The sequence below is a fragment of the Meriones unguiculatus genome, chromosome 15 (genome assembly GCF_030254825.1).
Source record: "Meriones unguiculatus strain TT.TT164.6M chromosome 15, Bangor_MerUng_6.1, whole genome shotgun sequence".
In the NCBI taxonomy this organism is placed as follows: Eukaryota; Metazoa; Chordata; class Mammalia; order Rodentia; family Muridae; genus Meriones; species Meriones unguiculatus.
The window spans coordinates 78,539,682-78,565,858 of record NC_083362.1 but is presented as its reverse complement, the minus strand read 5'-3'; the positions used below and the strand labels follow the sequence as shown (position 1 = coordinate 78,565,858).

Below are 26,177 nucleotides of genomic sequence, written 5' to 3'. Positions count from 1 at the left end.
CACCCTCTTCTGATCACTCAGCTGCAGGGAGGGGAAGAGGAACCTGTTCTTGGGAATGCTGCTGTGAGGGGAACACTGTTATGAGAACACAGATATGCTTTCACTTAAAGCTTCACTCTAGGTCTGGAGGTAGCCTGTCTTGTTTACATGCACAACTTTAAGCTAGGCCTGTCTTACCTTTAACTGACACATATTCCTGAGGAGAATGTCCCCAATCCGTTGATGATCATCTTTTAAGTGGGTACTGGGGGGCCCTTCCCTGCATTTAGAGGAACAAGAAGGTTTATAAATCCCATGAAAGCTTATGGGAAATACCATGACTTTACAGTAAAAGGTTGCTGTAATCATAGCCATTTTTTGGAGACAGGGTTTGAATATGTAGTTGAAGTTGGCCCCACATGTGGTTCTCCTGTCTCTGTCTACCTAGAGCTGGAATCATAGGCATGTGTCATTATACTATACCTAGCTGTCACAGCCATGAATGATGAGGTGTTCTGAGGTGGAAAAAATTTAAACGACAGCAACAATTAAATATGATGGTAACCAGGTGAAAACTGATTATTTTCTATAAATGCTCCTATTCTCTTTTCTAGAATAGGATAAACAAATTTGTTGTTATTAAAGTTTATTCTGTCTGGCCCAATAGAGATCTGCAGTACATGTCAATAAAATAATGGTTGTTCTGAATTAGTTTCTGAAGACAGGGATTTCCTGCAGTGTCAAAGGACGGGGCTACCCAAGGAGAGTTCATGTAACTCGCTACCCAAGGAGAGTTCTGAACTCGGAGACTGAGTGTATAGACATCCCACCCAAGGCGCCACCAGAGTGTGCAGCAGAGGTCTAGGAAACGGGAGCCATTTGTTTGGACATTTCAGTTTCCTCTGCAGGGGGTCAAGCAAACACTACCACCAGGCACACCATTTTTACCAGAGTGCCAGCCTCTGCTCCACCTCGTGCAGGAAGCCTCTGTGGAACTCGTAGACTGGATCGATGTTGGAGAAAAGCAGGGTCATCAGGGTTGCAGGCATGGCATCCTCCTTGACCACCATACTTCGAAACCACTACGGGGGCGGGGGGAGTTTGGTATGATGAGAGGCTCAGCTGGGGACTAAAAGGCCAGGCCCCTGAGGGCTTGTGACCTCATCTTACCAAGCAAAGTTCCTCCAGTTTTTAAAGACAGCTTTATAAAGAAGTGTTCCAAGTATTCTCTTTGTTGACTGTATAGTTTTCAAATATAAACAAAACAATTCTAGGTCAAAGTTTTCAGATGGATATTTTAAGCTTTACAGCTTCCTAAGACAAGACATCAGCATTCCTTTTTGTTTTGTTTGTTGTTGTTTTTGGAGATAGGGTTTGTCTGTGTAGCCCTGGATGTCCTGGACTCACTCTATAGACCAGGCTGCCCTTGAACTGCCTCCCTCTGCCTCCTGAGTCCTGGAATTAAAGGTATATACCATCACTGCCTGGAAAGACATCAGCATTTTAACATGACTCAGGCATCATGCTGTAAAGCAAATACACTCAATAGAATTTCCATAACTAGGTCTTAAGATTGTCAAATATATTTTTCAGGATGGAGCATCTGTGTGTATATCCAAAACATATTAAGAAAATAAAAGAGATAAAGTTTTCATACCACAGTAATAACTTCTAAATCCTTCAGATACGTTCGTTCTGTAGCAAGGATCTCCTTGGCAATGAAATAGGCCTCATCTTCTGGCATGTGCTGAAAGAGGCAGAGAGAACCATAAGTGTATTTCTGTGCCCTTTCACATTCAGGGAGAGCCTGAGGTTTACAACATGTTCTGTTCAAGCTTACAGCATTTTTGGAAAATCCTGCCAAAATTCGTAAAGGGATTGACTGTAAAAGAAAGATTCATTTTATTTGGATACGGTATGCCTGAATGTATGCTTGTGTACTGCATGTGTACAAGTACCTGCAGAGGCCAGGAGAGGTCACTAGATTTCAGTTACAAGTGGTTGTGAACCACCTGATGTAGGTGCTGGGAGCTGAATCTGAGTCCTCTGCAAGAGCAACAAATGCTCTTAACTGCGTAGCGGTCTCTCTAGCCTGGAGGTTTACTTTTCTCAATGTCTCCCCTTAAAACATGTCATTATTTATAGGAAATGATAGCTATTCAAATGTTAATGTATGCAAATATAACTGAGACTTACCAGTTTTGTAATGGAGTTATGTTCCTCTATCACTGCCATTGCTGAAGCTGGTTAACAGACATAGAACTATGAGGGTATGTTTAAACATGTATGTATATGATTAAGGGCTGGAGAGATGGCTCAGTGGTTAAGAGCCCTGGCTGCTCTTCCAGAGGACTCAGGTTCAAATCCCAGCACCCAAATGGTAGCCCACAACAACCTATGACTCCAGTCCTAGGAGAATCTGACAGCTTCTGCGGATATTACATGCACATGGCACACATATCCAGGCAGATAAAATACCCACAAACATAAAAATAAATAAAAACATGTATTTATATGATTAAAAAATTGAACTTGGGCTAGAAATACTCAATATAAAAAATAAAATTAAAAATTAAAAAAGAATTAAACTTACCTCATAAAACAACAACAAAAACCACCACTACCCATAGCAACAAATCAAGAAACAAAAGATTAAAAAAAAAAAAAAAAACCCTACCAGTATATATTCTGAGTGTGCCTATGAGAAAGTGCTGCGCTAGCTGATATACTTCCTGAATGTGAAAACAGACCCCAAACCAACTCCAGGCTTGGCTTTCAGCAGCTTCCCTTATGCACGCTAGTATAAGACCTGAGATGGATCTGTCTGAGAAGTTTGTGAATCTTCATCAGGGTGTCTGTGAAGTGTAAAGTCAGAGAATGGATGCAAATCCTGGCAGAACAGTCATGGAGAGTACAAAGTGGAAAAGGCTGAAGGCCAGGAAGAGTATGGTCAGGTCACAAACTCACTTGAAGTAGACAGAATGGGCCAGCAAAAAGGGTGACAGTCAAGGAACAGAAAGTGATGTGAGATAGTAAAGGGCCCTCTGGTGCTCTGCAGTGAATGCACTGTGACATGCTTGTATGCAGGAAACAAGCACAATTGGGGCAGACAGGAGTCTCAAGAGGCCTCTTTACAAGTCCAACGAGACGGTGCTCATGTGAATGTTCTGTGTGACTGACAGAGGCAGCAAGAATGACTGCAACAAATTCTGGCCTAAGCCAAGGGACATATCAGCGGCTGCCACCAGGGTGGAAAGGCTGAGGTAGTTCTGGGAGGAAGAAGAGAGACTGAGTTGGCACCACAAGATGCAAACTCAGTTGCATACGCTTCATGGGCCATATAAGGAAAAGTGGCCAAGGGGATCCCACTGGAGGCCCATGTTTAGGGACCTCTTCTGTGGCCTCTCTTCTGTGGCCCTGATTTAGTTCAAGACAGGCTGCCATGTTCTCCCATAGTCTCTAGAATAAAGGAGTAATGAAATGTGTTTCTCTTGGAGCCCACACAATAGTGGCTGCAAAGGTAGTGCCCTCTACCATAAGAAAGATATACCAACGTCCTCCAAGAGCCCAGGGCTGCCATCCTCTCCCCAGAAGCTATGTATAACACCTATCAGCTCTTCTCAAACGACTGGCAGCAATATGATAGCCCTGGTCCCTGCTTCTACCTCTTGATCTCTTCATGTTGTTCCTGGAGTGTGGCCCTTTCCCCAGCAGAGCAACTCACTTTGCTAACCTTTCACATTTTATTGTATTCTGTGCCATGAAACATTTAAAAAAAATTCAAACCCAATGACATCTTTAAGGAAAATCTTACATCCCCTGGCTTGACATTCGTATGTCATAAACTTCCAGCAGTGAGAGCTGGCCTAAAGACTCTCACGTCTATGGTGTGGTGACTCAGCCTTGCACTCAGAACAGAGGTTCTTGATGCTCACTTTGCTCACTACTGGCCTTGGCCTAGAAAAAGCACCAGTTCAAGGGAGATGGCCTACTAACTGCAATTTTGTCTGAGGCCCAAAAGCACATCTTAATTCTATGTGCTATGGAAACAGGTCCCCAGAGTCCCACTCTTCACCCATGTGACAGAAAACGAGCCAAAGCACCGTCCAACAGCATCAGTGAGAACAATCTTTCCAGGTGCCACTGGTAGTGACAAGGCACTAACTGCTCTGCCACTGCACTTTTAAAATTACCAAATCAAACCCAAGCAAGCTGACATGCTGGTCAGGGATAGAAGGATGGTGAGGGGCAGCCTAGGGGAGAGAGCACCTCTGCTTGTTTTTGCCACCTGTCACCTCAGGATATTACCATCTCCAAGACCCACATAAAGAAAAATACTTTGACCATCGTTTGGCAATCCTACCTTATGAATATTGTTGCTTTCACCAACCACTATTACAAAGGAATAAAAAGACTGCAGGAAGTGGGGCTGGAGAAATGGCTCAGTTATTAAAACACTGGTGGTTATTCCAAAGGACTAGGGTTCAATTCCCAGCACCAACATGGTGGCTCACAACCAGTGTAATTCCATTTCCAGGGGATTTGATGCTCTCTTCTTGCCTTTGTAGTCACTGCACATATGTGGTACATATACACATATGCAGTCAACGTACTCACTTACATAAAATACAATAAAAATATTGCATAAAGTACAAAACAGTGCAACCAAGGGAAACAGGCTGGTCCCTACTCCCAGCAGCAGGCTTGGAGGGCCATGCATTCCTTATTTTTCCACAGCTGAGCAGCTAGATAAAAACTTAAGCAGGCCTAGGAATGGATGGGGGCATTCCATCTTTAACTCATGCCCATATGTACAACAAATTGGAACATACATTGTCCAGATCCTCCAGGAGAGTCATCAGTGGCTTTAGTTTATAGTGTCAGAAGAGGAGAGATTCTGGAGGAAAGCTACTCTATTTTTGACTCAAAACCAGACTTTGCTCAGTGACTCTGGCAGGCCTGTGAGAGATTGGATTGTCTGTACTGCCACATTTACCCATGCTTTATTCTGGCTTTATGCAGGGCTGTCCAGACCAGAGCTGAATCCCAAAGGGCTGATGCAAATCTCTCTCAGTGGTAAAGCAGCTATCACCTCCTGGAAAACATGTCTCTGTGAAGGCTAAAGGTGGTCTTTCCCCAGAGGGTCTAGGGAAGGTCTTGCCCGCATGCCTCCAGAATAGCTAGCTGCCTTTTAACTGTCTCCCCCTCTTCTGGTTCAAAGGACTGCTCCCAGTCAAGCTGGGGGTCCTACAGGATCCCTGGGCACAGAGAAAGGAGTTTCCTGCCTCACACCTTGTGGAAATGGGTCCTGGCCCACCTGCTGAGGAGCCTCAAATGTCCTATAGGCCCTGCTTTCCTCTGGGTAATTCAGGCTAAAATATTGCTGTAGTTTGGATTTGGACTGTCCCTGAAATGTCTACATGTAAAAGTCCAACTCAGCACTATGGAAAGGTGGTGAACTCCAGGAAGTAAGACCCACATTGGGACATTGGGGGCACGTGTGTCCTCAAAGGGATTATTGGGTCTACAGTCCCTTTTGTCTTTCAGGCCCTGGCCATGAAATAAATGGTTCTGTTCCATCACAAGCTCCTCCCATCAAGATATGTGTTGCTCTATGGCCCAAACAGCAGAGCATCAGGCCATGGGCTAAAACCACCAACATTGTGAGACAAAATACAATTTGCAACTTCATAAATTGATCTGTCAGGTGTCTCTGTATAATAACAGATAGCAAATACAGACAGGAAGCTTAGACACTATAAGAACAGCACTTTTCAGAGCTGGGCAGTGGTGGCACACACCTTTAAACCCAGTACTCAGGAAGCGAGGCAGGTGGGATCTCTGAGTTTGATGCCAGCCTAGAACTGCAGAGGAAGCTTCAGAACAGCTAGGACTACACATACAAACCATGTCTTGAAACACCAAAAAAGAATAGCACTTTTCTGTCATAGTTCCTGAGACAGGTCCCACCTACTCAGCCCCTATTACCCACCTGGCTGATGCTCAAATCCCCTACTTCATCCTGTTGTGATCTCCTAAGAGATCACACTACTGGCTTTCTGGTTCTAATAGTGAGGTCCACTCTCTTCCCAAACCTTTCTTGTTTGATTGCCTGCAAAGCTGTAACCCCAGGTTGGCTATCTTAAGGCAAACTGGTTGCCCCTGGCACCTATGAGTAAGTTGGACCTGCTTGGTCATTCTCTATTGCATATTCAAAATGTGCCCTCACTGTGGAGACCTACAAGTGTACCGACAACCTTCTGCCATCAGCCCTATGTCCTGCCATGAAGCCCAGGACCTTCTGCTTCAGCCACCACTACCTCTAATGTCGGCCAGGTTCCCTTCTCACCTCTGAAGTCCCACCCAAGATCCTCCTGAGCCCCAAACAACCTTCCTTTTGCAACCATATCTCCAAGTTGTAAGCGAGGAGAGAGGAAGGAATGAGAAGAGGGAAAACAAGGAGAGGCAGTGAGGCTCTGCAGGCAATGGCCTGTCCCTTTCCCACCTACCTTCAGGGTCCAGCCTAACGCTAACCCATAGGTGCCCAAACCATCTGTTACACAAACAAGTGTGTGTATGTGAACAATGGAGCCTTGAGTTCCAAGACTGACCGAAGTATCTCAGACAGGCATTTACTGATGGTCTATACCAGGTTTATGGGGTGTGAGCAGAATCTTTTCCTGCCCACCCTGGGGCTCCCCAGTTAGGGTCTGCAAACCTGGCCCCAGCAGCACTGTCAGTCTCAAAAGTGGCCCACCTTGTGTTTCCGCTCTTCTTGGTTGTCCATCCTGGCTGTGCCAGCACCACTGAGGACAGGGCTTAGAGCAGGGGCTGATCCCTGCTCAGTTGTGCTCAGAGAGGCCTGAAGCTCAGGGCTCAGGCTCAGTTGGCTCTTCAGGCTGGAAGGAGAAGGCTGAGGACTATCCACAGAAAAGCCTAGAAATGAATGAAGTAGGGTGGGGCAAAAATGAGAACAGCAGTGAGGTCAGCCCCCTTCGCACTAGACTGTGAAGCTCATGCGCAATTCGCTGTTGTGGAGAATGCGTGTGGTTTGCCACACAAGCCCTAGACACGACACCAAGGAAAACACTAGCTGTCCTGTCTCAGGGACCAAGCGACCTCACGGCCTGGGCTGTACCTCAGGGGCTTCTTTGTGCTCCAGAGGAGTAAGCTATGAGGAAAACAAAGCCCCACAGTACTGGGAAGTCGATGTCAGGGACCCATGCCATCACCATGCTGCTCACCTAATTCTAGGCCCATCTTACTAATGATTTGTTAAAAAGCTAGGTTACATAAAGTCATTCATTTCACAATTCTGTCTTCTAGTTGCTGAACTCTTTACTAATGTGTAATTTTTTTTCTGTTGGTTTTTCATACCAAAATAAGTAACTACTTTTTAACTTTCCTTATTAAAATAGCATTTGCTTTTGAATAGATTAGAATTTTTAGCCTATTTCCTAGGAGGCTAATGATGAAGCATAATTTATCTGGCAGTTTATAATAATGAAGTTTCTATAGAAGGCTGAGGCAGAGGCTCATGGATTTAAGACTAGCCTGGGATACAAAGTAACATTCTGTCAGAAAAAGAGAGAGAGAGAGAGAGAGAGAGAGGAAGGAAGGAAGGAAGGAAGGAAGGAAGGAAGGAAGGAAGGAAGGAAGGAAGGGAAACAAGCAAGAAAGATTCCATAATTCCTGATTATTAAATTTAAAGATACATTAAAAAGAGTATTTTTGTTGGAGACAGGGTCTCAGCCAGGTTGGCCTCAAAATCACTATGTAGTAATTCCACATCCTGCTGTCGACATATCCTAATGCTCAGATCACAGCCAGACAGCACTATGCTCTAAATGGTGTTTTACAGGAGAAATATAAATGCTATTTACAAAGTACTGAAGATGGAAGTTTACATTTCCAGGCAAAAAGTATTTTAACACTGAAATTACCACCATTTCTAACTATGTTCATTAAGTGCCTGAGTTTTTAACATGTTTGCCAAGAAGCCCCACCAACTGGGCTTCCCCACACCACCATGACTGCTTTCAAGGGAAGATTCTCAGGCTCTGTTGATTAGAGTCCTCAAGTGAAGTCCTCTGTAGTGACCAGTTTATACAACCAAACCTTGGTTACTTTACTTACAGCTCCTAAAATGCATGAGGCCCCCACTCCCTGGACCAGCACAAGTGCCTGGGCAGGGCAGCTTCCGGTGTGGCATGCTGGAGCAGAGGAGGTCCTTATTTTCACATTGACAAAGTCAGAGATCTGCAAGGACCTTGCCTGCTGATGTTCTTATAGCATTCTGATAGAATTCTGCTGTCGAATATTTCACAGGTCATATTTTAAGTCAGGAGAAAACATTCATTGACATAGAGAACCTAGACAATGTTACTATATAAAAGTTTAACAACCAGTTTATTAAAATTTGCTTTATTATACATTTAATAGAAACATGCTAGATAACACTGATGATATAAACTTAACCCTGCCACCCACATATTCAATCTTTGTCTCTTCTGAAGGGATCAGGTGGAGCCGACCTTTCTGGGCTGCCCTGAAGCATAGATTGTTCTCTGTGTTGACTACATCCCGAAGATGTACTAGTTAAGGCTTAGGCTCCAAAGTCTTTGCCACTGGTAGGTTAGAATTGGAAAATGAGGCCCTTTATGAAATTAAAATTCAGAGAAACTCCAGAAGCTATGAGTAACTTACACTCCACAACCATACTGTTTAAAAAAAATGTAAGAGCTGCGATGTTTTACATTCAATTATGAAAATTTACCCATGTTCCTAGTATTCATCACACTTGAAGATAAGTTCAGAGCAAGTTCTAGTGGACAGTTACCAAAAAGTTTCTGGAATACAAAAGAATACACAGAGTACAGCCCAGCCTGTAATCTTAGCACTTTGGAAGCCAGCCGCACTACACAGCAGGCCCTGTATTGAAATTGAACAAAACAGCACTCCCCACCCAAAAACAGAACAAACCCAAACCAAACCAAATCAGGCAAAACAAAAAAGGTTACCACAAAAAAGGCTGAAAGGATGGTTAAGAGCATTTGCTGCTCTTCCAGTGGATCCAGGTTTGGTTTCTAGCACTCACATAGTGGCTCACAACCATTTGTAACACCAGTTTCAGAGGATCTGATGCCCTCTTCTGACCTCTGTGGGCATCAAGCATGCATGTAATATACATACAAGCAGGCAAAATGATCATAAACATAAAGTAAAAATAAATAAAGGGTTGCCACAAATTTAGACATTAATTTTTAGTAGCAGGAGGGGCAGACATGCAGAAATAGTGTACTTCAGGCACCATCAAATGATGCACTTCTAGGATGCCATTAAGGTTGGTGGTCAGTGAACAGCCAGTGTGAAGGAATCAGCCATTAAGGCAGGAGATGAAACTGCCAGCAAACAGCTCGTTCCTAAGTACTCCGTAGAGAAGGGAGACTCCATTTTGGGATGGATTTGGTTCTATGGAGGTTAAGAATCACCACTTAATACTATCACTGTAGATATTTTCTATTTTATAAAAAGTTATCATCTCAAAATTTAGCACATAAGCTTAAATGTACAAAGTGCCATTAAACATTTTTTTTTTTTTTACAGTTAAACCTGTTAAGAGAAAAAATTCAAAATCATTCTTGAAATTACACTAACACAAACCATCATAATAATGTTAAATAATCTGGGTCTGGGACTTAGTGGAAAAATATTTATCTAGCACTTACAAGGTCCTCAATTTGACCTCCAGCAAACACACACATGCATGCACACTTACACACACCACTACCACCATCACTATGCCAAAAACTTTGGGGAGATATTTTATCAAGTAACTGGCAGTAAACATGTAACTCTTGTAAATGTGACTGTGGCGTGTTCTCTACGCTCTGCCAGCACAGTATGGTTCCGTCCCTGGAGCACATTTTCATCTAGAGCCACCACTGCATATAGCAGAGTGTGTGCGTGCATGTTGAAGGGTGGCTGGCCAGGGAGCTTTCCCGACAAAGCATGAAGTCAGGGCCACCGGGGTTCTAGGACTCAGTGTTCTTTGACCTAAAAGACAACTGGTCTAGCAGTTCTTCCTTTCAAAATTCTCTCAACTTTACTAAGACATTGTTTGTTTTGTAGACAGGATCAATAATATAGCTCGGGCTGCCCTCAGAGCTCCTTGATCTCCCTGCTTCCATTTCCTCAGGACTGGACTTACAGGTGTAAAGGGCATATTTGAGTGCACAGCTAAAGGTTGTCTCTAGAACTCTTAAAGTACCATATATCAAGTTTTAGGCGCTAAGGAATCTGTTACCTTAATTGACATTTCACTAAAGAGACAATCTTAAGTATCTGTAGAAACACACAAGGTCCTCTGTCAAACAGCACAGAGAGTGAACAAGCCTTATCCTGAGCCACCCTACTGGAAAACTCATTCATTCCCAGCTTGATGAATATGCCTACTCTCAGAGAATCTTCAACCCTCCTACTGCAGCACGAAGGATCAACTTTTTTAGCTGAGGACAAGGGATTCTTCCATTCCAAAACTGAGTTCCTTGAAATGGAGGCATGAAGAGCAGCTATGGTTCTCTGAACTGTGCCTGTCTTCGAGAAGGTCCAGTTGTCCACCCACTGCTGCACGGGCTATAGGTGGGGGTGGCATTTAACACTCTCAGAGCTGCAAGTTACAAACTTGTCTTCACAGGGCACTTAGCACTTCAAACTGTCAGCAGTGAGCATTTCTGGCAGGTGGTCTATTTCTTAAAACTTCCCAAAATATGTGATAATTTTTGAAATGTTATTTAAAATACAATAATACACTTGTGTGCTTACCTTCATGTTTTCCTTCAAGAAATTGTTTTTGGTCATCTAACTAGAGGTGAAAGATGATGAAAAAGAACTTCACATTTAGAGGGAAAAGAAAATGTACTTTTATTTCATACCTTAAGGTTCTCCTTTTAAAAATGCTTTAATAAAACAATCTTGAACATATTTGCCTAACAGTAGAGGAACATCTTAGATCCTACCCAGCAACACTGAAGGTCAAGTTGAAGGCTGAGAATAAGAGACACAAGGAAGAGAAACTGTGGCTTGACTAGTAGACTGTTAATTTCAGAAAGAAAAACATCCCCACAGAACTGACTGCATAATGCAAAAAGTTAAATGTGAGTGTATTTGATGAGTTAGCAGATACTGTTTCAAGCATCACCACTGGACTGGTTCACAATTCACTTTTATGTAACAATAAGTGGTTTAACAACAAGTGGAAGGTAGTGAAATGGTTAATAGTTCACCTCCCTATCTTGATAAGGAAATAAGGAAGACAAAGACACTCTTCCCCAGTGGTCACCTTGGCTTTAAGGTTCAGCAGTGCTAAGATAGTACTAGTGTTTCGGGACCCCCAGGCTATCTCCTCAGAGCCAGCAGCCCTCTGGCTCCTCCTCACACCCTCAGGACAGCAGACACCAGCAGCCTCCTCAAAAAGTAGCTCAGGTTGCTCATTGTCCCTTCGCAGGCATGCCAGACCTACTACCAGGACTCAGGAGCCACTATCAACTGCCAGGTCAACCTGGAATGTCACCGTCCAGGCTCAGCCTCGTAGTCTCGGTGCTGTGACTGTGACGGCGTGCGGCTCTGAACTCCACTACACACACTTGCTCACTAGGGTCTTACAAGGAGAGGAGACCTGAAGAGGAGCAGATAAAGCTACAAAACCACTGAGGTAGCTTGATTCCTTCAGGCTGTCAAGAAATCAGAATGAAGCAACTGAGAGTGGGCTGAAGGTGTGCTCCACTTGAGAGAAAGAGTAGCAGTTGCTGGAGCTGTACAAACTGACAACTAACAAAGACAAGACAAGCCCACTTGTGGGACTTCAGTAAGACTCATTACCTGAATGAGCAAGTAAATTCCAACAAAAAACTGGGGATCATATGATAACTTGTACAAGGTCAGAGGTCCCAGTGTGATGTGGCTGAACAAGTGCAGCCAGGGCATAGCAGTGGGAGCCCAGCCTTAGGCTGAACCCCCTGCAGCTGGCGTCAGGTAGTTATACCTGTTAGGACTTAACGAAGATTGCACGAAACACCAACTCAAGTTCTTTAATTTCAGAAAGGAGGAGGGAAGAGTGAGGGAGGGAGGGAAAGATCAAGGAGAAGGTAGAGGAGGGAAAGGAGGAGGAGAGGAGAGGAGAGGCAGGATACTTGCTACATTATGTGGTTTAATTTTGCACATGGATAGGTGGGATTGAAGTTTGGTATTTTTGTTTTAATAAAACTGATTCCTTGGGGGTTAGGGGTTTAGCTTAGCGGCAGAGCATTTACCTTACATGCATGATTAGGTCCTGAGGTCTAGCCCCAGGACCATTACACAATACAAAAAAACCTCTCCAAACCTTACACTTTTGTCTAAAGCCATTAGAAGCAACCTGTGACAAGTCAAATATAAAGAGTCTACAGAGAAGACCTCATTAGAGAACCATCATCAGAAGCGGCACAGTTAAAAAAAAAAATGTAAAAATGTAAGGACCTTACTGGGTATGCCATCTCTATTAGATGCATAATTAACTCAGGTCAGATGATACACAAAGTCCCGGGCCAGAGCCCGCAGCTCATTTCTGATCATCTTTCTCCCTGGAGACCACAAAGTAGTTATTACTTAATCCATGTGCAGCAGGTGCTAGAAGGTAAGGGCATTAGCAGGGAGTAGGCTGTATGAGAGGAGACTGGAGCCCCTGAGACTAGTCTCTTCTATATGGGAAGTGACTGCCACCCATGGGCTGTCTTCTAGAAGTGCTGTTGCCACAGGCCTCTGCTTTGTGGAAAAGCACAATTGCTAGGCTTGTGTGCCTCCTACTCTGGTCAGAGGTGTCAGCTAATCACTGGTGCCTGGAGCTGTGGCTCTGTGCGACACCTCAAAGAGTTAAGGTGCTCAAAATATTTCTGGCCATTTCTGTCTAGAAGGTGGGCACAGGCTGCCTATACCCCCAAGGGATACAAGAGGCTAGAGAAACAGCAGAAAAACCTCTGTTGATGAGTGGGAAGTTGCCTAAGACTGCTGAGCTCTGGGGAATAAGTACTGTAGTCCAGGACAGGCCTCTTCCCTGTTACTACAGGGAGGTTCTAGCCCATGGGAACAAATGAAATCTGTGTTCTGGTCTTCAGGATTAAGAGTTGGCAGCACTTCCTGTGCAGAATAAAGCATGTCTCCATGGTCTGCATCTAACACTGAAGGTGGCAGTGCAAGGCTTGCACTGGTGGTGTGTGGTTTGAGCACACTCCATAGGCTCCTCTACCCAGCTCTGCCACACTGGTCATATTAAACACATCAGACATAGCAGAAAGGCACTGAAGGTGTGCTAAGACAAAGAAAAAGCAAGATACCACCCCCAGCCACTGGCCTTCAATATGATGTCCATTACCATCATTACCATACCTACAGTGTGGTACGCTATGTAAGCACCATGGTGCCTGTTTGCTGCTCAGGAGCCAATGAAAGAAACATCAGTGAAGGGTTGTATAAATATGTACTTATTTCAAGGGTTAATGTGGAATAATCTGTAACCTAAAACTCTTAAGTAGAGGGAAAGAAAGCTAAAAGCCCATGTAAAAATTCATAGTAAATATTTCCTCATTTTATTGAATGATTAAAAAAATGTCAGTACATATCTATAAATTTATAAATGGTAATTTTAGTGGAAAACAATTTTTATAAGTACCACAAACCAGACAACAGAAATGTCTCTTTAAAGTGACAATAAGTTCAAATGCATAAAGAAATTCCAGCTCCACTTCTCTTCATTTCCTAGAAGAATGAATGCATATGCCTTCATCCAAAAGATAGTGCTTTACACACTAGTGGACACTGTGGCATTGGCTACTGCATGGAAGGAGGTGACAATATCTTCACCTGTAGCAGTGTCTTTTGTATATGTAGCCCTGAGACAAGAGCCATAGTGCAACCATGGCAGATCAATTCCATGGACTTAAGAACAAACAGTAACTAGTGAATGCTAACACTGACTATAAAGTAACTATTCTAGTACTGGACATTCTGATGGCCTATGAGCTGGAGGGAGTAAGTGTTCCTGGAGGATATACAGTACCTACCAACATCAATTGCTAACACTGCGAGTTAAGAACATGTGTGTGCACATTGCTGTGCTACTGTAGCCACAGTGTGGGCAATATAACAATCATTTCTCAGGTAGAAGAGTGGCCATTTCGTGAAAATACAGACCTCTGTTTTGTGGAACTAAAGCCATCAGAGAGAATGGGGTCACTGGGCATGTCAACAGTGGAACCATGTAACCAACAGGTCTAGAAGTTTTCATGTCACATTCCTGGATGTGCTAGTGCCCATCCTTTGGTCATTCTCACTAATAAAACACAAGTGCTGATGAGAACAGGGCATTCTAATCTAATGCCAGACTCAGACAATGCCTCTGCCACTTAAAAAGGCACATACATTACCTGATGGTCAAAGGATTATATAGTACCAAGCACTGCAGCTCTCTAGTAGAGACAATGTTGCTACCATGTAACTATGCTGTTAGTCTTCAAATATTCATAGTGGCTTATATAAAATACTGAGACTCTGGAACTTAAATATAAAAATAGACTTGGTAACTAATAAAGATATATCTAAGGCAGAGTACACTGCTAGTGGTGGACTTCATGGTTAGTATAGACACTGCTGGATGGTGGCCTTGCACTACAGGGGACAGTTGCAGGGTTCTGTCCTCTATCAACACCAACACACTGGCTACTATTATCTCTGTGAACAGACCTGACACTGTCACCTTCCTGAATGGACACACTCCTAAAAGCCACCAGGACACCTACGCAGGGAGGGAAAACTAGTCCCTTTCATAAGGTTCTGGATATAACTAAGGAGGCCAACAGACAGAGCTGTCAACACTGGGTAGCACTTCATCTACTCACTTGGAGGACCTGTTCCAGACCAGGATGTGCAACTCAAAGATGAGTTCACCTCCTTCAAACTCAGCATCTTTCCCAGTGACTAGAGATGTGGGCCACAGCCCAGGCTGGAGCTCCTGGTCAACACTGGCAGGTGAACCAAAGAAAGGCTCAATGCTCATTGTGGGTCTAGTGGCTTCAGGCCAAACTGCACCTTTTTCTAAAGCGAGAGTAACATGGTAGCTCAAGAGGAGCAAGGAAAGGTGTAATTTGTGACAGGATATGGTACCCTTTGGTTTTTGGCCAGAACACCTGCACACTATGACCTACTGGAAGGAAAAGGTCAGGACAGTGTGAGAAGGAACCCGGAAGAAGGCACAGCTGATGAGTTATGAACATTCTATAACATGTTTAAAATTTCTCCAAATTAGGCCAAAAGGGGGCCCTTAAACAGTGTTATCCCTAAAGTATCTGGGGTGCTGGGTTTGTACCAAAGCTGTTCTGCTCCCTTTCCCACTGGAAGTCATATAGGGCTATAGAGAGTGGAATAAGGGATGGACCCCAAATACCTGGCTGGGCTCCTGGACTAGTCCAAGCTTTGGGACCTGCGGCAGCACGACTAGCCTGGATTTCCCTACAAGGCATGGGCTAAAAATAGAGATATTCTGATTGAAACATAACAGGCAGACATAGGAAGCAGATCATGTCTGTCTCCTGACTTGAATAGCTCAAAGACTGAATAGCTTGTGACTGTTTTGAGACAGGAATCTCACTATGTAACCCAGGTTGGCCTTACATTGATGATCCACTTACATCTGCTTCCAAAGTGCTAGGACTGCAAACACACCATCATGCACAAGCATTTTGAAGATAACTGGGTAACTTACATATGTCCTCAGCATTAGGTGATGGCAGGGAACTATCATTTTATACGATAATGAATGTGTAGGCTCATGTAAGAAAGCACCTTGTGTTTCAGAATTCTGTGGAAAGGTATAATAAGCATGCCAGGCTTCTCTAAAATGCTACAGCTCCCAATCAGAAAGCGCATAAGAGGCCAAGGCAGAAAAACCACAAGTCCAAGGCCTGCCTGGGCAGCTTGCTTAGAACTTACCTCAAAATAAACAGTAAAAAGAAGACTGGGAAAGAGTACTTGCCTGACCTGCAAAGAGCTAGTGTTGTAAACTCAGAAGAGACAGAGTGGGTATGGCCAAATGCCAGCAATGTTGCGGGGGGGGGGGGGGGGGGTAGGGACTGAATGGGACGGAACAGAGGCGTATTGTACCTCTTTTCTTGCTTTTGATTTAGAACCCCCAATGCAAGACTTATTTACAGAAAATGAGGTTCCATTAACAGAAATAAAGAAATAATAACACCCATTTTAAAGGAGGCCTACCAGAAGAGGGCTGACAACAGAATTCACTGAGAAGCTCCAAGGGGAGGTGTGATAAACTCCCACTTGGTCGTGTTTTGTCTGCTGGGAACAACCTCTTTCCCTAAGCTTTACCATGACTTAGCCCACCCCAGCCTGGTAGGGTAGGCTCAACCCCGCCCAGATACTAGGGTGGGCTTGCTTAAAAACCAAGTGAGCCCAGGTTCAGTCCCTAGCACTGGATGTGGTGTAGCATGCACGCCTGCAATCCAGGCATTGTAGAGGAAGAGGCAGAAGATCAAGACATCTTTGGCTAGACAGCCTGGAATAGAAGGGTCTCAAAAACCTAACCAACCAACCAGACAAAAATCAAAAGTGACAACTTTGATGCTTCACAGCATTTTCACTAGTTAAGTGAGAATGGGGGAGCAGGGTAGTCTTCAGCAACCACATGAATACTAAGGTTCAAGAACATCATGTTAAAGGTGATATATATTAGTCCTTCCCCATAGCACGAATCCAAGGTTTACTTTGGGATGACACATTGGGAGAGAACCAACTGTCTCAAGCAGTTCTGTTCTAAACAGTGTTACACGGTATGCATGGAAAGCCACATCCTTGCCTCTAAGAAAAAGGAGGCCAGAATAAACAATAACAAAACACACAGGAAGCACTGATTGTCTGGACTAATAAAAAGGAAGACTGTAGTTTGCAGGTCTAAGGAAGCTACAAAAATGAAAATACTACTGGGCATAGTCTGTAATTCCAGGATTTGGGAGGTTGAGTCAGGAGGATTGCCACGAGTTCAAGGCTAGCTTGAGTTATATGAATTCCAGTCAGCCTGGGCTACACAATAAGAACTTGTCACAAAGACCAAGAGGAAAAAAAACAGAATACATTTACCAAGAGCCTCCTTGCTAGAATCTAACCAATACATTAAAAAGACGAATGCCCACAATGCTTCAAAGAGCAGTAGTTACTCCATATAGCACAGAGCCAGTATTCTCAAATGAATGGTTAATGTTCCCAGAGGAGGCTGGGGGTGTATCTCAGCCACAAAGCACCTACAGAGCATGTTCAAGGGCCTGGGTTTACATCAGAAAAAATTATTTCCACAGGACATTTTGAGAAGAAAATGAAATGTTCAATGCATATTGCACTGCTAGATAAGATCAGAAAGAACAACCACCACCAAACCAAACAAACAAGACCTGCAGTCACCTAACCTGTGGACCAGGTAAATATAGCCCAGCACTTGTGAGATGCTGGCTCTCATGTCAGTGGCTTATCCTGTTTATACAATGAATATCAGCCATGACCTTCGGAGAACCCTGGAACATAGTCCTCCATATAGCATCAATTAGGGCTACTTTAGCAATTGCTCACTGGGCCTCTCGCTGCTTTGGGGATGAGCCATATCTGCAACAACATCTACTGGAAACAGCTAGGATTGTATATTATAGACCACCTAATGCAACCCAACATCACTCCTAGAGAGAGGATTCAAACTCCTGTACATTCTGAGGCATTTGTTATGTTCTCATCAATTTAAACAAACATCTTGTTATGTCAGACAAAGAAATTACTCTCCTGCACTGGCTTCTATTATGATCTTAAAAGCTACTTGGGGGTTTGGCTCTACTTGGCTACAACCATGTTACCTATTACACCTGCAATTACGATGACCAGAAGGAAGCAAAGCACCTCACACTTCCACAGTGCTTTAGACCAATGCCCGTGCAGGCCCACTCGAAATAGAGCATAGCCTTGGTCTCAAGTCAGTAACAGGGAAGTCCAGGGTCAGCTCTGCATGCAGAAGTCTAGTCTCCACTGCCCTTCCTGGGGTTAGGATGTTATCAAGGGATTCTGCAGAGATTTCATACACTGTGCTGGCTGCACAAACTAAACAAAACCTACATGTTAACTGATCATGGGAAGCATGGGTCATTTAAAAAGCAGCATTAAGGGGCATAATACACAGTCTACTATGGATGAACGGGAATCTGAACTGCATAATATTTAAAACGTATAGCACCATTTTTTACTTGATTTGAAAGCAAGAGTCAAAAAAGCCAATGTTGCAGAGGCCAATTCATCAGTCACTACAGGGAATGGTCAGAAATGCTCTTCTACTTTAGGGTAGATGTGTAGGTTTTAACATCACTCCAGATGAAAGCTCTAATAACCTTGGCATTCAAAACAGTATAATCTACCAGTAACTAGAAAAAAACAAAACAAAACAAAACAAAAAAACCCCGACCAACTACCATGAACTTATTCGCTTTCTATGTCTGAAGGAAAGGATTAAGAGTTTCTTTATAAAGGAGTTTGGAGGGTCAAGATGGGCTTTTGTCTATCTGTTCTCCTGAAGTGGAACTCTGTCAATCGGGCTGAAAACGGAAAGGGACTGTCTCCCCACCTGACTGTGCAAAAGGGCTGCTGAAGAACAGGTTCACATCCAGTGGTGCCTCAGCCTCAGAGTCCCATGAACCTGAGTCTGTGCTGCTAGAGTCTTCAGCTGTTGTGGGTGGGTAGCTGAGCTGTTCTAACTGGTCAATAATGTCAGAGAACTGGAAGGCTGAGCTGGACTCGGAGCGGACTGAGTAGGCTGGGAAGTTGACCATGGAGCTGGCCTCAGACTGATTGGCTGAGCTAGATGTGTGCAGAGAAAGCCCACCATGCAATGGCATGTTATTAAGGGAGCTATTATCAGACTGGTTGTTCCTAAGTGAGCTAGTTTCAGAAGGACTCAACAGGCTCTGCATCAGGCTAGCCTGTGCTTTCACCTCAAACAGCTCTGAGGTGTCTGAGGGATGTACATTGCCATTGAAGTCACTTCCTTCCCCAAACTCAAAATCATCTTCTACACTCATGTCAACTGCTTCGGTAGAGTATCTATCTGGGCTGGACTGGGCAGACTCTGCATGCTGGAAGGAATCTGGGTCACACAAGGCAGGGGACTCAGTGCACTGGACAGGTAACAAGGACTCTTGAAGGACTGAAGAACTATATGGGAAAGAAAATGCCTCAGAACCTCCGGCAAAGAAAGAGATGTCTGCTGGGTCATCATCTATGAACTCTTCAGACACCTGCAGTTGTGCATTTGTCAATGTGAAAACAGGGATCCCTCTGAGGCACTGCCGGCCACCCTGGTACTCCCCACTGGGCAAGCAGGAGCCCACAGAAAACTCATCCTCACTACTGTCATTTCTACAAACAGCTTTGAGTCCCCTACTGACCCTCCCTTTGTTTAGGTCTAAAGCATTGAGACTCTGTCCTCTGGAGCAGGCAGAACCATGGCTGTTCACAACACTACAAAACCCGGCACCTGGACCAGGCTGGAGCACAGGGGGTCCAGGGAGATGGGCCGACTGTGTGCTGGGACCTTCAGATGATGATGCTCTGCTTCTCCTCTCTGCTGCTGTGCTCTTGATGTGGGGAGCCTGGGGATCCACAAGGGAGCTGCTGCTGTCCTTCAGATTGTGCAGACCAGGAGGGGACAAAGAAGAAGTAGGGAGTGGACAAAAGGTGGCATTTGCTGAAGACAGGGAGGCAGAAGTTCTCAAGCCATCGGTGAATGAGATGCTCTGGGGGTCAAAATTAAGAGAAGAAAAGAAAACAGGAACATATAAAATTATAAAGCACTACTGGAAATCATAAAGCCTTTTGGGAAGTATAAAACTTCCAATATATCCTTACTACTTTTCTTGGGAGGGGTACCTGAGCAGATTTCCTCTTTCTCAAGAGGAATTATGTTTGTTTTAAAACAGTCTCATTAAAGTTTCAGCTTGTCTCGGACTCTGAGATTATAGATGTGTACCACCATGCCTGGCTTAAAAATGTACAGTGCTGTAACTTGACCCATGATAACAACATGATCTTGTTTTCTGCTTATAATACCTTGTCGTCCCCCCCCCCAACACTCTTGTGGTGCCAAATGTCATAGTAAAGAAGAGAAGCTCCCATAGAGAATTAGATGACATGCAGATAAGGTATTTGTGGTAGCCTTAGTCATCTTAGGTCTATAAACAGGTATGTTTGGGTCAGCTAAAGGGCCCTCCACCATGGTGCCGACACCAAATGACAAGTACAAGTTTGTCATCCTGGCTCTTGAGAGGTAGAGATTTAATATCAGTATGGACTGGGTACACTTTTCAGTCTACTTATGACTGCAATGGAAGATATCACTGATTAGGATGCTTCTTGCTAACATCAGTGGTTCAAGAGCTCTGGGACATTCTGAAAGTACTAAAGTGTCCCCAGTAATGAGTGAAAAGAGGCTTACAGCAGGGTGAGAAAATACTAAGGGGCAGGGTAGGAACCATACTGTGGCTCCTCATTAAGAGGTTGACTAGACTAAAATACACCCACCTAGAACTGAGTATTTCTAGGGCAGTATGTCCACAAGCAATACAGCTAGGTATATACATATCATAGTAAGGAAAACAAACAAGTGCTATCTCAGGAGGCCCAGGAACTAGCCTTGTAGAAATAAAATAGCTGGTCATGATTTAAAATTGATCTATTTTTTTCAATGGTTATCATATTGTGGTTTTTATTTTGTTTTGTTTGAGGCAGTGTCTTCCATGTAGCTTAGGGTGGCTTGAACTCATGAGCCTCCTACCTCAGACCCCCAAATGTTGAAACAGGTGTTATTCACCATGCCTGGGATGTTGCCTGGGATCACTCAACCACATTTCTTTATTTTCTGTGGCTTTTAAAATAAATAAGTAAAAATAAAAGCTTAGATGTAATTTCTAGGCTATCTATCCATAGCCTTCCATACCAGGTGACAATTTTATAGTCCTGGCTCTTCAGAGTTAGAGATTGAGTATCACTAAGGTGTGGATAAAATTCCATTGAAAGCTAAGGACATCCAAGCACTAAGGTACAGGACCCAAAAGATGCTCTTGGAAACTGTGCTCAATATAAATACTAGACCACCAACAAAAATGAGCAAACACTGCACAACATGAGCTATAAGCACAAAACTAGAACAGCACAGGTAACAATTACATAATGGTACCTGAGAGCAAGATTCGTGCTTGAGCATGGGAGTTAATATGCAAATATGAACGTGATAAAAGACTGTTACGTGGCAGTCCTGAAACACAGACTAATCACGTACAGTTCAGCACAGAGGTGTGGAGCAGTGACATCTCATGGGCACATCCCTACCAAATGTTCTTCCATGAGGAACCTGTGCACAATTATGTGCATCTTTGCTCTAATATAACTGAAATCTGGCCAAACACATCCTGCTTTCTAGTTTTAACAGCAAGGATAGTTCCATGCTCTGTCTTCTTTAGCAGTCCTTTAAGAGTGGCACATCAGTCCACCACCTGGAGAGGCTATAGTCACCTGCGCAGCTGGTTTCCCTAGCAGACTACATAATGTTATGCATAACGCTATGACTCACAGTGCAGAGCTCATAGCTGTTTCATCATCTGAAGTCAGAAGTGTGTGTCATGTCATGTGAACCTTCTTACAACACAGCAGAGGACTTCTAGAAGAAAACATCCTGGTAATTAGTACTGTTATGGTTTCCCCTGGAAAAGACTAACCTGTTTAGGAAGATCTGTAGTCAGAGCATGAAAAGACATCCGAGTCTTACTGTGTCGTCTGCAAAACAGAGAATATGCTGTGAGGGTTAGATCTATCTCACCTCCTATCTGCCACCACCCACTTGTGATGCCTGTTCCTAGAACTTCAAGTCTGTATTACATCCATGAAGAAAAGCTCACATAAGAATATGACCAAGAGTCAGGCGTGGTGGAGTATGCCTTTAATCTCAGCACTCAGGGAGGCAAAGGCAGGTGATTTCTGTGAGTCCAAGGCCAGCCTGGTCTACAAAGTGAGTCCAGAACAGCTAAGGCTACACAGAGAAACTCTGTCTCACACCCCCGAAAAAAGAAAATGACCAAGACATGGTGGCAAGCTAGAAATGGGCAGAATAAAAGGAATCAGTAATTAAAATAAAAAAGAAACCCAAAAGGAATAAAATTATATATGCATACTACTAGAAAAGCTCCACATGCATTTTGTGGTTGCTTACCATGCTATCAAGGTTACTGTTAACTGTCCACCTGACAGGATTTGGAATCACTGAGAAGGACACGCCTGTGAGGGGTAACTTAGCTTATGCCTGTGAGAAATATGCTGCTTATGTTAACCTCCCACTGTGAATGGACTCGCTCTGTGGGACAGAATGACCTGAGAAAGAGAGTGAGCTGAATACCGCCATCTACCGCTCTGCTTCCTGACTGGATGCAATGTAACCACATACTTTAAGGGCCTGCTGCTTTGACTCTCCCACTATGACTGACTACAACTAGGAAATGCAAACCAAAATAAGCCCTTCCTTCCTCAAGTTGCTTTTGTCCGGTACTTTATCATAGCAACAGAAGAAACTAAGGCACCATGTGAAACCATCACATACAAAATGAGCTATGCAGTTCAGAAACTATAAATGGATACCTGAGTATGAATACAGTTACTTCCATGAAGACATTACAAACCCATCTTTTTTAAAAAAACAAAAAGAAACCAGGCAATGGTGGTGTTGCATGCATGTGGTACCCAGACAGGAATGCAGGCAAAACACCCATATACATAAAAATGTTTAAATATAATAGATAATTTAAAGGCTCACACTTTGTAACAACACCACAGAGTTTACCTTTCATATGGAATTCTCTTCATCCCACCATCTTTGACATAATCTACTAGTTGTTTCTGAGTTCTTCCACTACAAATAAAGGCTCAGTTAAAATAAAGCAGTAATTCACAGCATTACCTTTTTAGAGTTAAGAACAGAAGTAAGACTGCCCATCCTCTCCCAGAAACACATGTAATTAACTCAGCTATAGTTTAAAATAAGTATAGCCAGTTTTCTAGCCAGTTTTTGCTAAGCCTATTTTTCTCATACTTTTAATGTTTGAGGTTTTTTTTTTTTCTGTTTTGTCTTTTACAAGAACCACTCTAAATGCAATTATCTGCCCAGCCTATGGCATCTCCCTCCCGTCTCTCCCCCTTCTCTCTATCCAGCCTTCAGTCTTCCCTGTTGAAGGACAGCCCTACCTGTATCTGAAGGAGGAGCCCCTGCTGAAGAAGACAGCTTTTGCCTTTGGCTTAGGCTGGTCAGACAGTCTGAAAAAGGTGTGGTACTCCACACATATCTTCCAGAAGTTCTTACATTCATCTCTGCTACCCAACAAGAACTCTAGCGTGTCCTGGTAGGGTCCCTAGAACAAAATACAAAGGTTCAGGAAGCAAACACAACAATAAAGTCCTACAGAAGAGAAAGCAGGTTTTGGAAGCAGATCATGATACAGGAAGCTTCAAAACCAGAAATTAGAGCCTGTGTCATGCCTTAGACAACTACAAGCTACAGTTTTGAAGTTCACAAATATCAATAAGAGGAAGCTACTGCTGTCCTACAAATGAAATTCTGAGCGCTAAGACCTTGTGCATTTTGAACCTTCAGTATATGTTACCAATTCACTTTGATTCTTCTACTTAGTCTTAAAAAGTTAGGTGTTTAGAGATTCAAATGTGATTTTAAAACATGCCATTCCCGTAGCTGCTTTTGTAAACTGCAGTATTTTTCTTCTACCTTCCCAGGAACACATCTACCTTCTAAGAAACACTTACAGAGAAAAGGGAAGCCTTTGATTTGCACCTTTTCATCTAGAGAGAGTAGAGAACTATTTAAGTAATAAACAGCAGATCACCCTTTCTTTTGATGGGGCCTGTTGGCATGGGACTATAATCACAGCACTTGGGAGTCTGAGGCAGGAGAATCAGGAGTCTGAGGACAATCTGCCTGATACTATCTCATAAAAAGTAACAACAAAAACAGCCAACCCACCAACAAAGCAAATACACAGACACACGCAGACAGACACGTTCAAGGCCCTACTAAAGTCAATATCACTCCATACTTCATGTGAATGTGGGATTGGACAAAAGCTCCATGTGCTTCTTGGGGGCTTAGACAGAGACATTCTTCTGGCTGGTCCAAGAGCTTTGACTCTCCTGGGACTGGAAGTAACTTCAAGGCCACCCAGGCAGCATCTCAAGCTCCAGCTTTCCATGGCCTTGCTGATCTCCTGTTTCCTAACTTCCTCTGAACACTTTAACTACTTCAAGTATTGAATTTACCGGATGATCACACTACACAGAGTTACTTTTTCTATTTCTAATCATTCAGTGAAACAGTGGTTATCAGCTTGTCAGCTGTTGCTGATTGACATCTCTGAAAAAAGGATGTTTTGTTTAGACTGATCTTGCTATATAAACTAGGCTCATTTCAAATTTCATAATTCTCCTTCCATACTTCTTGAGTGTTGGGATTAAAAAGAAGTTCTTATTATTTCTTATTATTTGATTATTTATAATAAAAAATTATTCAATCAGACCTAGACAGGGGTCAAGGTGTTTTTTTTGTTTGTTTGTTTTTAGTAATGTGTGTTTCTCTGTGTGTGCCTACATGTATGTGTGTGTACCACATGCGTGCAGTCTATGGAAGAGGTCAGAAGAGGGATTGGACCCCTTGAAACTAGAGGTACAGACATTAGTGAGCCACCATGCATGTGCTGAAACTGAGCCAGGTCCTCTGCAAGTGCAGAAAGTGCTCTTAACTGCTGAACCATCTCTCTAGACCCCAGAAATAATTTTTTAAATTAAAAGCACCTGGGAAGAAGGGGAAGGCCCCTTAGCTCTGTCTGGGCAGAAGTGCTCACTCAGCATTACTGAAGGGTTCAGATTGCTCTCAACAGGCGTCTTCCTAGGCCCAGCCCAAGCCTGATGAGTTGATGAGCTCCTCCACAGGGTCAATGATCTTCCTGTCTCTGCTACCAGAGTACTGAGATTCCAGATGTGTGCCCCAATTTTATATCAATACTTTTAAAAAAACTTTTAATATTTTGTCAATTAAATTGCCTAACAATATTAAATGTTCCAAAATACTTACATGGACCTCAGGGTGGAGTTTGATAAGAAACCTTTTCCTCTTGAAACTTAGTTTACGGACCTTGGACCAGTTAAAAGTATTGATTTTGGTGGTACCCTGAAATATCAAAGACAGACATTCAGCAGCACATTTGTGATGTAAGTACATACTCTTTTTCTCACAGAGCAGAATCTGCCTAAGCCACATTCTGGATAAGCAACCCAGTAATACAAGTGATGTGTTAGCATTTCACCTAGAACAGACCTAAATCCAAACACCAACATCAAATAAACTATTTTGCACTGGTGATTTCAATTTCTTTGATACAGTTTTATTTACAAACTTAGGTCCTCTGCAAGAACAGTATACACTCTTTTACAACTATATTTATTTTGATTGTTTTTAAATTATGTGTTTTTGTGTGTGTGCATGGGTGTAAGTGTCCACAGATCCCCCTTGGGGTTGGTGTTACAGTTGTGAGGCATTCAATGTCAGGACCTCTGGAAGAACAGTAAGTGCCCTGAACCACTGAACCATCTTTCCACATTCTTAGGCATGGCTGTGGTCCCCAGAAGTGCTCTTAAGCACTAGGCAATCTTTCCAGTCCCATAACTTTTTTTTTTTTAGAGTTTCATTGTAAAGCCCAGGATGGCCTAGAACCCTTTAGGACAGCTTTGAACTTTCTCAGTCTTCCTGCTTCTGGAGTATTACTTACAGGTGTGATCTACCATGCCCAGCTCCATTTTGTTATTCCATGTTGTTATTCCATTTTGTCTTTGTTTTTAAATTACACAGTTAATTAATTTTTGGTGTGTGTGTGTGCGCACCCACATGTCACAGTGCATGTGTAGAGGACAGAGAACAACTTGTGGGTGTTGGTTGTCTCCTCCCTCCATGTGGGTCCTGAGGATTGAACTAGGGTCATTAAGGCTTGGTAGCAGGAGCCTTTATCACTTGAGCCATTTGG

At 43.3% G+C, this 26,177-nt stretch overlaps 1 protein-coding gene across 3 annotated transcripts in view; it reads right to left on the bottom strand.

Moving 5' to 3' along the window:
* Positions 1–26,177, bottom strand: part of Farp2 (FERM, ARH/RhoGEF and pleckstrin domain protein 2) — a 103,185-nt gene that overhangs the window by 15,613 nt on the left and 61,395 nt on the right. For all 3 annotated transcript variants that reach the window (XM_060368915.1, XM_060368914.1, XM_060368916.1), the window contains 9 exons: positions 25,232–25,327; positions 23,338–23,501; positions 22,937–23,005; positions 21,822–21,879; positions 19,586–19,844; positions 6,737–6,915; positions 1,637–1,726; positions 928–1,061; positions 178–259 (listed from right to left, as the gene is read on the bottom strand). In XM_060368915.1, coding sequence (XP_060224898.1) covers positions 178–259; positions 928–1,061; positions 1,637–1,726; positions 6,737–6,915; positions 19,586–19,844; positions 21,822–21,879; positions 22,937–23,005; positions 23,338–23,501; positions 25,232–25,327 — 1,131 coding nt within the window. The remainder of the gene's footprint in view (positions 1–177; positions 260–927; positions 1,062–1,636; positions 1,727–6,736; positions 6,916–19,585; positions 19,845–21,821; positions 21,880–22,936; positions 23,006–23,337; positions 23,502–25,231; positions 25,328–26,177) is intronic.